General features: G+C 46.1%; 1 protein-coding gene across 6 annotated transcripts in view; it reads right to left on the bottom strand.

Annotated features, from left to right (window-relative positions):
* Nucleotides 1-405: 405 nt before the first annotated feature.
* The window catches only part of LOC308084328 (ataxin-1-like), a 31,219-nt gene continuing 16,987 nt past the window's right edge, over nt 406-14,637 (bottom strand). For 4 of the 6 annotated variants that reach the window (XM_080426918.1, XM_080426919.1, XM_080426917.1 and 1 more), the window contains 4 exons: nt 7,490-7,639; nt 6,417-6,584; nt 4,055-5,936; nt 406-2,274 (listed from right to left, as the gene is read on the bottom strand). In XM_080426918.1, coding sequence (XP_080283044.1) covers nt 1,639-2,274; nt 4,055-5,911 — 2,493 coding nt within the window. In that variant the 5' untranslated portion in view covers nt 5,912-5,936; nt 6,417-6,584; nt 7,490-7,639 and the 3' untranslated portion in view covers nt 406-1,638. Of the gene's footprint in view, nt 2,275-4,054; nt 5,937-6,416; nt 6,602-7,489; nt 7,640-14,005; nt 14,093-14,637 lie in introns of those variants that run through there. The other 2 variants (XM_080426920.1, XM_080426921.1) reach the window with 2 other exon arrangements.

Genomic DNA, 14,637 nt, shown 5'->3' with positions numbered 1-14,637 from the left:
GCGTGTATCAAATAGGCACAGAACTAAATCATCACATCCTGGGTTTGAATGAGGAACCGTGCCCTGTGTTGCATGTCATTCTCTCAGTGTGCCATTCCCTCTCTCTTTCTCACTTCTCTCTAATATACTGTGAAAATAAAGCACACATGCTTTATTAAAAAATATATCAGAACAATAAGAATTGTGCAGGACAGCAGACATCATCACTTTGTTCAGCCACCATGTCCCAGGCAATGGCAAAGAATATAGAGCTACATTATGTGTATGAATGGCACAGTACAAGACGAGGTTCATTACTGTTGATGTTTTCTTCTCTACCACTCCAACCTTGTGCTAGCAGCTCAGACTGTTGAGGATATAACGTGTTTAATCACTTTCAACCTGGTGTGGGCATGTCATTATACACTGTAGGCATTTTTTTCCTGGAAAATAGCGAAGATAGCAAAAAAAAAGCTCACATGTGAGCTTGTAGATCGGCTATTTTTGCCATTCATCGCATGACAAACTATATAGGGGCTTAAGTGGCTAAAGCAACATGTATCCTTGCCAATCTAGGACTGAAGCCACATCAGCAGATGACCGGAAAGTACGGTGACCACCTGCCCGGTTCGATTCCAGCTGGAGACCTGTGTTGCCCTTGTCATCCTGATCACTGCCCCTATAAATAAAGCAAAAAAGCTGACCCAAATAATATATGTGATAGATTCCTCTCGTCTCTCCTAAAAACTCTCTCACCCTCACAAAACGGAGAGAAAAAAAAGTCAAGACAGCTGCGAACACGGAAAGCCCGAAAAACTGGATGAGAGATACAAGTTAAACACGATTAACCTAATACCTATGTGTGCTGTGTGTGGTGTGTCTGTGCTTGTTCACGGTTGACTGATAAGTGGTTTGGTCAATCATTTTGTATCACACTTTGAACCCTATACTTAGTTGACTGGAATCCCCCAGAGGTCTACTAGGGCCATAGGCTATACATCTATACCAGTGATTCTCAAAGGGACCCTCAGTGTTACCTCAGGGAACCCTCATGGTTCCTTGCGGGGTTCCAAATGGACCCTTACAGCCAGGTCTGTAACTCTGAGAGCACGGTTGAGTGGCACCCAGAGTTATGGGGGAGTTTGAGAACAACTGCTCTCTACTAAATATCCTGGCTAAAAATAGCCTCATCTACAGGCATGTAGATCAGCTATTTTCACCAAATGTTCGCCCCCAGAAAAGGGGACGCTAGGGTTCAAGTGGTTAGGCCACAACACAAAAAAAGGGAGAACCAGCTTATAATTGGTGTCACGCAAAAGGAGTAAGTCAAAAATATATTTTTTTTGGGGGGGGTGGGGGGGAGGGTGTGTGGTTGACATTCACACTCAGCATTCACACGGCATTCTTATTTGCTTTTCTGCATTTTTGATTGCACAAATCTCGGCTGTGATACCACATACTATAAAGGTGCTCCACTGTACTGCACTGTCGACATCAGGTCTATATAGGAGGGGGGGGGGGGGGGGACAGGTCAACTATATTACAGTAGTCTGGATAGGGAGAAAATGGATATGGGCTAAACAGAGATACAAAACAAACCATCAGCCATTTTCTGTTGCTCCTCCATTGTCTTTTGTCAACAGTCTATACGAGCACCTTTTAGATTCCAGTACTGGACCTGCCCTCGATGCAGATCTTAACCTCCTGCAGGATGAAGGAGGGTTTGGGCAGGGCCGGCGGAGGCTCCTCCTCCGCCTTCTCAGTCTGGTCCCGCTCCGGGGCCGACCAGCGTCTCTTGCGGCCGCTCGGCGGCCTGTCCGCGTCTGCGGACTGCCGCGTGTCGGCGGGAGGGGGCCTGTCCGGTTTCGCCGCCGCCGCCTCGGGTCCTTGCCACCTCTGCACCGCTCCGTAGACCGCGTGCCCGGGCCCCGAGGTTAGAACCGGCCCCGACGCCGGATGTAGTCCGAGTCTGTCCGAACCCGCCTTCATCAGCAGACCATTGTTGCCGCCCGCAGCGTGTGGACTGCTACTGTTCCTGACGACGGGTTCCGTGGCGGTATGAGAGGAGTAAGAGGGCTGGTGGCCGCCGGCCTTGAGGGCGACCTCCAGAGGCTGACCGCCGGTGGTCACAGAGCCGTTCCTTATGCCCCTCAGCGTCAGCGACACGCACACGTCTCCCACGCACAGCTTGGCGCAGGACAACTCAAACAGCTGGGTGGTCCTGTCGGGGCAGCACGACGACCAGCCCTGCCCGAACACAAAGAAAGGATACTCCAACAGCACCTCCACACACACCTGCACAGGAACACAAGACCACAAGCACTGAATGGTTTTATCAGCAGCGAGTCAGGGACATTACCAGTCTGTACATTAAGACTGTGCCCAGAGCTTACGTAACATGAACCGAGTGGTTCTCAAACATCAATTTCAAGGACCCCTATAACTCTGAGAGTGTACAGACATTTTAAAACTACATAAACAAATGTAAAATAAATTTGTTTTTTCCTCACACTTTTATATATATATATATATATATATATATTATTTTTAATTGGTTGCATCAGCTTCACTATTTTTGGGCCTTAAGTAGTTACAAATATGCGGTGAGCTTAGGCATTTTCACACTCGCATTTTCAAACCAGCATTTCAGCTCAACCCTGCTTGGCATCATGGGATGATTTTTTTCCTCCCCAGGTTGGAATGAGAAACATTCTAAGTGTGTGAATTAACAGGGTTGAACAGTGTTTTCTGCAAAAACCACTTCTGGTGCTCAAATACCAACAATGTGTTGAATTTGAATAAAGGGAAAGGCTTTCTCTCCTTAATTGCAGGCTACTGGCTCTGTACGACACTACGATACCTAATTTGGAAGGCCGTCCAAACAAAAACCCTCTCTCTCTCCACCGACAAATTGCAACCATCAATAATTGGTCAAGGAGCACTACTAAAGCCGGCTAATAAGCTGGTAAGCCGTTGGTAGTGTGTAAATGCAACCTTTCTGTCATTTACATGCTAGAAATTGCACTAGAAACGCCCAAAGACAGGCCTCAAATACTTTCTTTCTTTTCTGTCTTTCTTTCTTTCTTGTCTATTCTGCACTTTCTCATATTGATAAACTGACAATCATAAGCAACTCTCTTAGTTATGGTATAAACCATTTTATATGGATGCAGCAGTGTGTCATCTAGTTATCAGTATTGGCTAATAAAAGTAAAAGATATTGACCAAAAAAGTGCCTAGAGGAACTACTATAATTACTTTAGGAATTGCCATATTTTTCTGCTAATTTCAACTGCCATGGGCAGGTTTCAAAACTATAAAGCCAAGCACTAACTTTTACTTGGAGGAGTGTTATAGAACATAAGAGCTGCAAGACGTAGACATTTCTTCATAATCAAATTGTAGGAATGCTGTGTGCTCAGCAACACGTTGCTTCCAAACCTGTTGAAGCCTGCGGTGAAAATGTTCGCATGGTTGGATTACTGAAGAAATACAGGCCTCCTTTTGTGCAATGAGCCTATTTGGATTCGTGATTCAATGTTTTGTTATCACAGAGGCTAAATATTAGGCATGAAACGATTTATCGTAAATCGATTAAAATCGATTCAAACTGGTGACAATTTAAATCGACTTAATTTTTAAAAAAAATATCGCGATGCAAGCAGCAGGAAAAAAAGAAGAAAATACAGGATCTTTGTAAGAGAATTGATTTAAAAAAGATCTTTTGTCTGGAAACTAATTTTGTGTTTAAAAAAAACGTGGAAAATCGTATTGGGACCCTAGTATCATGATTCAAATCTTATCGTGTGTTGAGTGAATGCCTACTAAATATCCATCTGATATTTAGCCAAAACATGGTATCGGCCAAAACATTCTATATTATAATATAATGCAGTTTTTACTGAAAACAGCTGGGCTCTCAATGGGGCTTTGTTTATTTCTTAGTGTAAAACCAAAACTAAAAGCAAAAGGCTGCAGACGATATCATATCCTGTCTTCTATACTTCATACTATCCCATGTTGATGCAATGGCACTGCCAGACAGCTCTTTAAGAAGTGACGTAGAGCCTCTTACCTGAGCTTTGAGCTCGCCTACAGCAAACTGTATGACCACAGCGTTGGGCGTCTGCCCGCTGTCGATCCTCTCCACGGTGCTGGAGTCGATCTTCAGCTCGCTGCTGATCTCAGCGCTCTGGATGAAGTCCTCCGTCTTCAGGTCCTCCACGCGCTTCAACTCCCCGTCCGCCAGCTGGATGATGGAGCCGCGCATGAAGAACGGAGGGAGGGCCACGGGGGAGGAGGTAGAATTGGAGGAGGCGGTGGAGGAGGGTTGCGAGGGCTGAACGGGGCCGGGGACGGGGGCGGCGGCGTGGGACGGATGGCGCGTCAGAGGGTCGGAGGAGGGCGGGGCGAGCGGCGGGGCCTGAGCCTGCGCGACGGCCACGGGCTGCGGGTGGAGCTCGGAGCCCAGAACCTCACACTTGGACAGGGCCGTGGCCAGGTAGGCGTGGGGCATGGCGGTGGAGATGTGCGAGGTGGCGGGGCTGGCCCTGAGGGCGTTGACCGCGTGGCTGACCTCCACCTCCGGGCCGCCGTGGTGGGCCGCGGTGGTGTTGGAGGCGGCGCTGCTGACCGGTATGAGCAGGGACTGTCCGCTGGGGATGACCAGGTGCTGGGGCAGCGTGGCGTGGTAGCTGACGGCGTGCTGGTGTCCCGCGCTGGTGATGTAGCCGATGATGGGCGGCTGGCCGGACGAGTACAGGCCGACGGGCAGCTCCTCCGGGGAGAGGCCGGTCTGGATGACGGCGTGCGGGCCGGAGGGCTTCGGCGCCTCGCCGGAGGAGAGGGAGGTGAACGACGAGCCTCTGGACACGGGCTTCCCCAGGCAGATGCCGCCCTTCTCGGTCTGCAGCAGGGAGAGCTTGCCGGGGCCCGACGGGGGGTCCAGCTCGTGCCCGCTGTTGGGCTGAGCCACCAGCATGAAGGTGGGGTTCTGGGTGGTGTACTCCGCCGGCAGCAGGATGTGCCGGGCCTCGTAGCTCTGGACCTGCTGCTGACCCGACGTTTTGCACTGTTTGACCAGCTCCAGCTCCCCGTTCAGCAGCGCCTTGCCGGAGCCCTCCACCTTCTTGCCCGCCAGACCGTCGGCGTACTGCACCACCAGCTGGGAGGGAGCGAGCGTGAGGGTGTGGGGATGGTGGTGGTGGTGGAGCTGCAGGGGGAGGTGGGCCGTGGGGGAGCCGACGGTCAGAGGCGTGCCGCCGTCCAGGTGGATGTACTGATGGTTGGCGCCGGTGACCTGGGTGGAGGAGGTGGACAGGGAGACGGCAGCCAGGTCCGCGGGGGACAAGCCTATCTGGAACTGCTGCTGATGATGATGCTGATGATGCTGATGATGATGTTGTTGCTCCACCTTGGAGGCCGAGGAGACGAGGGTGGCGGTGTAGCCGTCCAGCTGTTGGCTGGCAGAGCTGTTGGGGATGATGTGGGAGGAGATGTAGCCGGTGTAAGGCCCCGAGCTGATGAACTGAACGTTGGGAGCCAACTGCGCGTACTGGATGGTCCCGGCCTGCTGCGGCAGGGCGGCCGGGTAGACCGCCGGGAGAGACGCCAGGGGCATCGCGGCGGTCGAGTAGACAGACGAGAAGGGCTGAGCGACGGATGAAGAGGAGAGCGCGGAAGAGGAGGAGGAAGAGTAGGGGGCCGGGGGGACGGGACACCTGAGGATCTCGGCGTCCCTGGACCTGCAGCGCTCGCTGGCGACGCTGGCCAGCCAGGCCAGGTTCTCCGTGTGGGGGCTGTCATTGGCCACCACCACTGAGGCTGCCGGTGACGCAGCGGCGGCCGCCACCAGCGGCTTCTGCTCCAGAGCGAGGATCTCACGCTTCTTCGGGGGCAGGCAGCCATTACTCCGTTCCTGGTTGGACTTCATGCTGCTGGTGTGAGTTATCAGTATCCTGATTGTCCAAGGTGGAAGATTTACTCAGATTAGTTTTTTGTTCAAAAGTAGCGATACCGTAATACTAGAAACTTTCTGTTAGACGTTAAAGTTCTGTATTCGATGGTTTACTTGAGTGAAAGTGTAAAAGAACTGGCATCAACATCTACTTAAAATACCACAGTAAAAATACTCATTAATGTCCCTTTTTTTTTTTCAACATTTTTCACACTTTTTCAAAGATCGCAGATCTAGCGCACAACACATCACAAAAGTGTTCCAAATTTAGAAGAAATAAAGGGAACATTTGTGAAATTGAAGTTAAGGTATGTTTTATATTAACAATCTAAATCTGCAAAGTAAGTAGTAACTAAAGCCATCAAATAATTCTAGTGGAGTAAAAAGTGCAATATTTGCCCCTGAGATGTCGTAGAGTAGAAGTATAAAGTGTGAAAAAAAATGTAATTCTCAAGTACAGTATTTGAGTAAATGCACTTACTTTCCACCACTGCTGATAGTTTGTCTCTCGTTCCTCTTAATGTGTGGGTGTCTCTCTCTCTCTCTCTCTTTCTCTCTCTCTTTCTCAGGGGGTGGTGGTGGGGGCAGCCTCCCTATTTGTGGCTTAGAGTACTTCTGTGTGGATACAGGTCCAATGGGCACCTAAACCCTGTGGGCACCTAAACCCTGTGGGCACCTCAACGTTAAATTGGCAATTCTTTTTACAACAAAATGTAAAGACAATTAGAATAAATTTATGCTTTGGAAAATGGTCAGAAATAATGTGAAGTAAACATGATTTTAACATGCACGGTACATCATTATCAGACCTAAATTTACCCTTCAGCTCCAGTTTATGCCCAAAGTGACTGGATATGCACAGGTTTGTATAGCAATTTGTAGCATTTGTAGATATATTGGGCTTTCAAAAGTAATAAAGAAATCATTATGTATCTACATTTATTTGTAAAATAAATGTAGATATAAAATAAAATAAAATATCGTCTGTCCGGTGGAAACCTCATATGTCCAAAACTGCTACTTTTCAAGATTCAAATTCCAAAACATCAAAAGTAGCAGATCTACAAGCTTTCGAGCTTGTGGATCTGCTACTTTTGATGTTTTTGTGTGACGCTGTAGTATGATCACATAGGGCATTAATTTACGAAAAAACGAAAAAAGTTAAAATATGGAGGAAGTTTCTGACCCGACAGCAACTATATAAAATCTAAAATAAATAAATGTTTAAGAAGAACCAGTGTTCACCTGCTGTGTTCACACAGGCAGATACAAAGATACAGTCTACCATTTATTTTCAATGGAAGCCAGCGACATGAAGATACAAAGCAACATCCGACGTTTGTAGCTGCTACAAGAGATACAAAGATACAAATTCAAGTTGAGCTGGTTTCAACTTCCAGATACAAAGATACAAAACTGTAGCTCCGATGACGCAGCGAATGTGATGACGTCAACGACCGTGTTGAGCAACACAGATACAAAGCGTCAAATATGCTGCGTATCTTTGTATCTGCCCGTGTGAACGCAGCATCGTGGGCCCAGTGTTCCGGTTACCTTCTGTGCTCACAGGAGGGGGAGGAGCCCAGGTCTCAGGTCAGAGGAGTTGGAGGAGTCGTTGCGACCCACAGAAGGAGCTCCATGGACTTCATGGGGAATCATGACTGTCTGGAGTTGTATCACTTCACCCGGGGTGTCAGCGCACATCTGCAGGCAGGGAGAGACAGAAAGCACACATCAATGCAGGGCAAATGTTAGTTACTCTTACTAGCGGGTTTAAGTGGATAAGGGTCGGGATAACCATTTACTCATGTATGACTCAGCTTCCCAAATAATTGAATCCCTCTTAAAATGTTTAACCACTTAAGCCCCATCTCGTACTTTCACCTATTTAAAAGAAATAGCAACCTTAGCTCACTGTGAGCTATTTTAGCTATTTTTGAAAATGTTTAGAAAACAAGGTTAAAGAATTTGTTTTAATTCAATACAATTCTTCTTCATGCCCAAAATAGGGATGCCAGCATGAAAGTGGTTAAATGTGTTTTTTTTGGAAATTGAATTTGCCCCTGATATAGTAAATTAAAAGTAACTAATACTGTATTGTATAGCAGTGTATTTGCAATTTGTGGTTGTCAAAAAATCCCATGACACCCCTGGACGGCACACCAGTGTGGCACACCATGGGAAACACTACTCTAAACCAGTAGTTCCCAACTCCGGTCCATAGGGCCCTTGGTACTGCTGGTTTTCCATCCTACCAGAACGTTGATAGACCCTGTGCATAACTCTAGCAAAGATGCTTAATTTAGGAAGATTTAGGAAGGCCAACTTACGCTTCGCCATCGTGTGCGAAATGGTACACAAAAGGTCTCCTACAGTAAGTGTGCGCCGTCTGACGGCAGATCTCGCAGAACTCCTAAAGAAGAAACGGGAAGCAAAAGCCAGATGGGCTTTCTTTCATTTCTATTTTATCATGGATTATAGTTCCTTTTTCCAGAAAGTGGCATAAATATTTCCTGTTCCGGGTGTCAGTTTCTCAGCATATTTGACAGCATATTTGAACCGGAAACACAAACTAAGTAGGAAGGTGTGTTTCCAGTTCAAATCTGGAAAAGGGAACTACAGTTATGAGTCTATTATCGTAATCACCTGGTTTGCTTTTCATTCCAACAGTCTAACCAGGGACTTGCTGAACTTGGTAGGATAGAAAACCAGCAAAACTAGAGGTTCTGTGGACCGAGGTTGGAAACCATTGTTCTCTGTTGTCTCCCGTTTCCTTAACAGGCCTAATATTGTCTCAATGACAGAAATAAATACTACAACAAAACTGTGATTTAAAAGATGTTACATTAGTTCTGATGACATGCAGCGATGTGCTATATCCCCTTCTCCCATTCTCCTTAGAAAATGCCACCGTTTAACCCTGAAAGTGTTGTTCAGGGGTTGGCCACTTGGTGGCATCTAATGTTACTGGAATCCTGGATCCGTTTGTTTATGAAATGCTGGTGAACACAACAAGGTCATTCCACACATGCATGTTCCTCCAAGAACAAAGTAAAGCTGGAGTTTCCCATCTGGGACCATGGCTGGCATATAGCGTGACACCAATAGACGACGATAAACAATGTACAAAGGAAGTGGGCTACGCCGCCGCCGTGCGTCTGTCTCACCATTTCCATAAAGTGGCGAGAACTTGTTTATATTCAAAACAAGACTAGGCTGTTGGACCATCTGTGTATAAATATGTGAGGGCATATGCTTACGTGTGTGCATGCATGCAACTGTGTGTGTGTGTGTGTGTGTGTGTGTGTGTGTGTGTGTGTGTGTGTGTGTGTGTGTGTGTGTGTGTGTGTGCGCGTGTGTGCGTGTGCGTGTTCTTGTATGTGCTTGTGTGTGTGTGTGCGTGTGTGTGTGTGTGTGAATGTTGTTTCATAGTTATTGCGATCAGATCGTGTCAAAGAACCGAGCAGACCCCCTCTGATCTCCATAGCAACGAACTTGCCCACTGCTTCTGTAGTTGTCCTTGCTCTGTTTTTGTATTCTACTACTGGCAGCCAGCCAAGCATGGCAACAGTGGAGGGAAGTAACCAAGTACATTTACTTACAGCAAGTACAACTTTAACTTTAATTGAGTATTTCCATTTTCCTAACTTTATGCAAATGTTGTACTTTTTACTCCACTACAATACTGTAGGGACCGGGTACGTACAGTAGTGTAGGTAAGTATGTATACAGTACTGTATGTGTGTACGTAAAGCAGTGTATTTATGTCTGTCTGTATGTATGTATGCATACATTACACTAACATGATGTGTCATGATGTGACGTGTTGTGAGCTTGTAAATCTGCTATTTTTGAAAAGTTTTGAAAAATCTTGAAGAACTTTGACACATTTTTTAATAATTTAGATATTTCTTATCACTAATCCTCTGTTCCTGGGTATCCCTGTGGCCAAATACATTGACATTGAAAATGTTTGAGAGCAAATACTGTGTAGAATTCCGTACAACAGGACATTGCAGAGTAGCCTATAGACTATTAGACACCAGAACTAAAAGAATGAGATCTGAAAGGAGCTCTTTTCTCCCTGCAGTTGTGCAGGGAGTGTGAGGAGGTCAGTGGAACGGGGAACAGAAAGTGGGTTAGTTAGTCAGCAGACCACATGGTGCGGCCAGCAACCACTAAGCCATGTGTGACCACTTCATGCACCTACACTACTGTACTATGCACACTCACATACAGTGTATACTACTGTATGTATGCACACTCACACATACGGTGTACTGAGGAAGAAGTTATACGGCTGTTTATATCTAACCTTTATATTTTATACCATCAGTTATAATACTTCTACAATGCATTATGATATTTGACAGCTTGTAAGAGCCTAAATGTCTCCACTGGGCCTAATAGCTATTGTTTTGGTACAGCCTATCTTGTTATGGTTCAGTTTGTCCTTCAGGGACACTACACTATGATCTCTGCCCTGTGCTCGAGGCAGAGCTACCGTACGTACCACTGACATGAGTGTTAATGTACTTCTGACCATGATATCATGTACATAAAGCATAACCACCACCACCTAGAATATTGTCTCGCCTCCTATGTGCCTCATCGATTGCTGATTGATACAGAATTCCACGACAGTACAGTACTGTATGCACACTCATACAGTAGTGCAGTGATTCTTAAACTTTTTAGTTTCAAGGACTGCCAGACAGTTTGGTATGCATTTAGGCCACGGATCCGCATAACTCTGAGAGTGTACGAATGGAACCAAATGGACCTTTAAGGGTCCATTTGGTTCCATGTGTACACTCTCAGAGTTAGGTCCCCGGACCCCACTTTGAGAACCACTGTAGTAGTACTCAAATGAGCTTGTCATGCATATACACACACACACACATACTTCCCGTTGTACATTACGTACCATCTGTACAAACTTTAGCCTTGATTTGCATTTGGCCTTAGCCTTCTAGATCTCCACCTGATTTGATGGTATTTTACTAGTCAGGGCTATGTGCAATGGTAATCCTTATGCAATACTGAATACTTGTATGCTCCAATATTTAATTGGTTGATTAATGTTGATATAGAGTCCGTTTCTCAGGGATCAGCTACATTATTTATCAGTTTCTTTATTAGCGTGTATATCGCCATATGCTAGAGCAAGGGCGCTGAGGAGTGCTCTGCGCGCGTGTCTGTGTGTGTGTGTGTGTGTGTGTGTGTGTGTGTGTGTGTGTGTGTGTGTGTGTGTGTGTGTGTGTGTGTGTGTGTGTGTGTGTGTGTGTGTGTGTGTGTGTGTGTGTGTGCGTGTATGCGTGTGTGTGCGTGTGTGTATGTGTGGGTGTGTGGGTGTGACGGAGCTGGGAAGCAGAGCTCTTCACTGGTCCAAATGACAGACCCGAACCCTAATGGACCCAGGACATTTGTTCATAGATCTGATTGGTTCCACTTCCAACATAAAAAAAATATCTATAAAAATACGGACCTGAACCCTAATGGACCTGTGATTGGTTCGATTACTCAACCGGCCCAGTGCGTGTCCAAGAGCAGAGAGATCAGAGATGATTTAAGGCTGAGGGGATCCTAGGCTGATCCCCCAGCCTAATCATCACGCAAGTTACACAACACTTTATGAGTTTCTCTCCTGATCAGCACTGATCGCAAGTCTTTACAGATCCACTCGGGTATTACACATCATGGAAAACAGACCGCAGACATGTGGTAATAGGACCCGACCCAGACCCAATAGACCATAATAAAACTGTGTGTGTGGTCCGGGCACTTATAGGCTCTAATGTAGCCTGAGAGTGCATCGCGGGTTCGAGTTCCGTTCCCGGCGATGTTTACCGCATGTCTCTCCCCATCTCTCTCTCCCTGTTTCCTGTCCATCTCCACTGTACACTATCAATTAAAGGCAGGAAAGCCCCAAAAAATATCTACAAGAAAAACTGTGTGTGTGTGTGTGTGTGTGTGTGTGTGTGTGTGTGTGTGTGTGTGTGTGTGTGTGTGTGTGTGTGTGTGTGTGTGTGTGTGTGTGTGTGTGTGTGTGTGTGTGTGTGTGTGTGTGTGTGTGTGTGTGTGTTAGTGGGATGGAAGAGGGACAGCACACAAATGTGTATATCTGTATTTCTGTGTACTTGTGCACCCTGACCACCTGAATTTCCCTATCTGTAATAATAACGCTGCCCTTACCCTCTCAGGGAGGCTTATCACACATTCAGCACAATATCCATCTGTGCCTCTTTTTAATAAATATTCAATGCTGTCAATAGATAAGGTAAATGCTTTTCTAACATGCTTGCATGAATTGCAAGACCTTCCAGATACTTTTCACAATTTATTTTTATTTTATCGTCAGACATTCTAGACAACTAGGCGGGAAAATGATTTCCATTTACCTTATTGTTCATGTACATCAAGTCATCCTTTTATTATCAAGTTTAGAAGTCCACAGATATGGAATTCACTGAATATGTAGTCTTTATTTTATATTCCAGATTTTAGGACACAATTAAAACAAATTCCTTTATCATCCTGAATGGATGGTTTTACATTACATATCTACTTTATGATTTTATTTATTTTCCTTTATGCCTGTTTGTTGCCTTTGTGGTTGTTTTTATGTAGATGTGGCAAGACCAGTATGTAACTGTGCATGAACATGTGGGCAGGAGACTGCCCAGATAGTCCATAGCGACATGCACTCACATAGACCTGAGCTAATACACCCCATGAGTGAACCCTGAGTGACATTATGTTATGATGTATTGAGATTAACTGAGTGCTGTGTCATCCTTATCCCAAGTCAGGCGTTCTGCTTGGGTTAGGAAGAGAACAGACTAGAACAGGGGTCTTCAACGTTTTTCAGCCCAAGGACCCCCTAGCTGAGAGAGAGGCGAAGCAGGAACCCCCACTACATTGCATACAATTGTGTTGCAGATTAAACTTTTTGATAATTTCATAGATAGCTTGATTGACTATCATCAGTGCTGTGTAAATTCATGTTTTTTTGTTCATTTCAGGCATTTAACCCCTTAAACCTTCAATACTTGGTACTTGATGTGCTCCTTTTCCCCCCTACACCACACCTCTTTGCCGAAAATAGCAGATCTACAAGCGCACAATGCCTCGCAGCGCAAGGCGTTGTGAGCTTGTAGATCTGCAATTTTCGGCGAATGTTCCTCAGAATAGAGATGCTAGGGTTCAAGTGGTTAATGTAAAAAAAAAATTCCTATCACAAAGATTTGGCAGACCCCCTGGAGTAACTCTGAGGACCCCCTAGGGGTCCCGGACCCCCTGTTGAAGACCCCTGACTAGAACATTCGCTCATGACTAAGTGCCCCGAGTCAGAGATAGTTGACCCGAGATAGTCACCCCTCAGAGACATATCTGTGAAAACAGAGATGTGGTTAATCGGTTCTCTTGTACTGTTGCTCAACCAATCTAAAAACAACCAAACCAGACCGGTCGGCATGTTCTGGGTGAACGCCTAATAACTGGTTACGCTGAGAACAAAATGCCTCTGAAAGTCACCCCGACCCAATAAATAATCTAAATGTCAGTGAATGTGTCAAAAACAATGTGATTGATTAACTAAACATGGGTGAGGGTTATTTTGGGAAGGGTACAAGAGCATACCGTCTCAGAATGTTCTGGACACACAGGAGGAGACTCAGAGACAGTTCTTTAACGGTTAAAGAACTGGCTCTGAGTCTCCTCCTGTCTGGGTTAAAGTTTAACCCATTCAATCTGGGAATGCATCTGTGTCATTTTTAGATGTCTTTGGCTATTCAAAAGATAGCAGATATACAAGCTGTAAAATTGCCCTCATAATTTCTCAAATTCTACTATACTTGTGGGGCCCTCACAAGATGCACGGCACGCACGCACACGCACACACACACACACACACACACACACACACACACACACACACACACACACACACACACACACAAATTCATCTTTTCCCAGCCCACCCATGCTCCATTCATTCCAAGGCTGTTTGACAGTATGACATCATGCTGTTGCACACTACAGAAGCAGATGACTAAACCAGACGCCTACATGAAGACACATCCTGTGACCTGGTCCATCCTCTCATTTCAGGCCCTTCCTTCTATTCTTCAGACCTCTTCCGTCTGTCTCTCTCTCTCTCTCTCCCTCCCTCCCTCCCTCCCTCCGTCCCTCCGTCCCTCCGTCCATCCGTCCAGCACCATGACTTTGACAAGGTCATTGCATCCAAAAAGCAAAGGAGCTGCAAGGCAAGCAGTGGGTGCAGATTCATCTAAACACAAAGGATGAGAGCAGAGGAGGTAGAGACAGAGAGAGACAGAAAGACAGAGAGAGAGAGAGAGAGAGACAGAGAGAGAGACAGAGAGAGAGAGAGAGAGAGAGAGAGAGAGAGAGAGAGAGAGAGAAGAGAGAGAGAGAGAGAGAGAGAGAGAGAGAGAGAGAGAGAGAGAGAGAGAGAGAGAGGGTAGATACAGGGGAGGGAGTGAGAGAGAGAGGGTGGGAGATTGAGATAGAGGGAAGGATAGAGAGGAGCAAGTAATGCAGGGAGGAGGAAGACAGAGTGAAGGAGGAAGAGAGATAAACAAAGAAGAGACAGAGGAAACAGAAGAGGGAGAGAGGTGGAAGGAGGAAGAGATACAGTAGGGAGAAATAGTGATTACAAGAGGAGAGATGCAACGAACGAG

The sequence above is a fragment of the Gymnoscopelus braueri genome, assembly GCF_963280865.1.
Source record: "Gymnoscopelus braueri genome assembly, chromosome: 4".
Lineage (NCBI taxonomy): Eukaryota > Metazoa > Chordata > Actinopteri > Myctophiformes > Myctophidae > Gymnoscopelus > Gymnoscopelus braueri.
The sequence above is the reverse complement of the archived record's forward strand: the minus strand, read 5'-3'. Positions and strand labels throughout refer to the sequence as shown.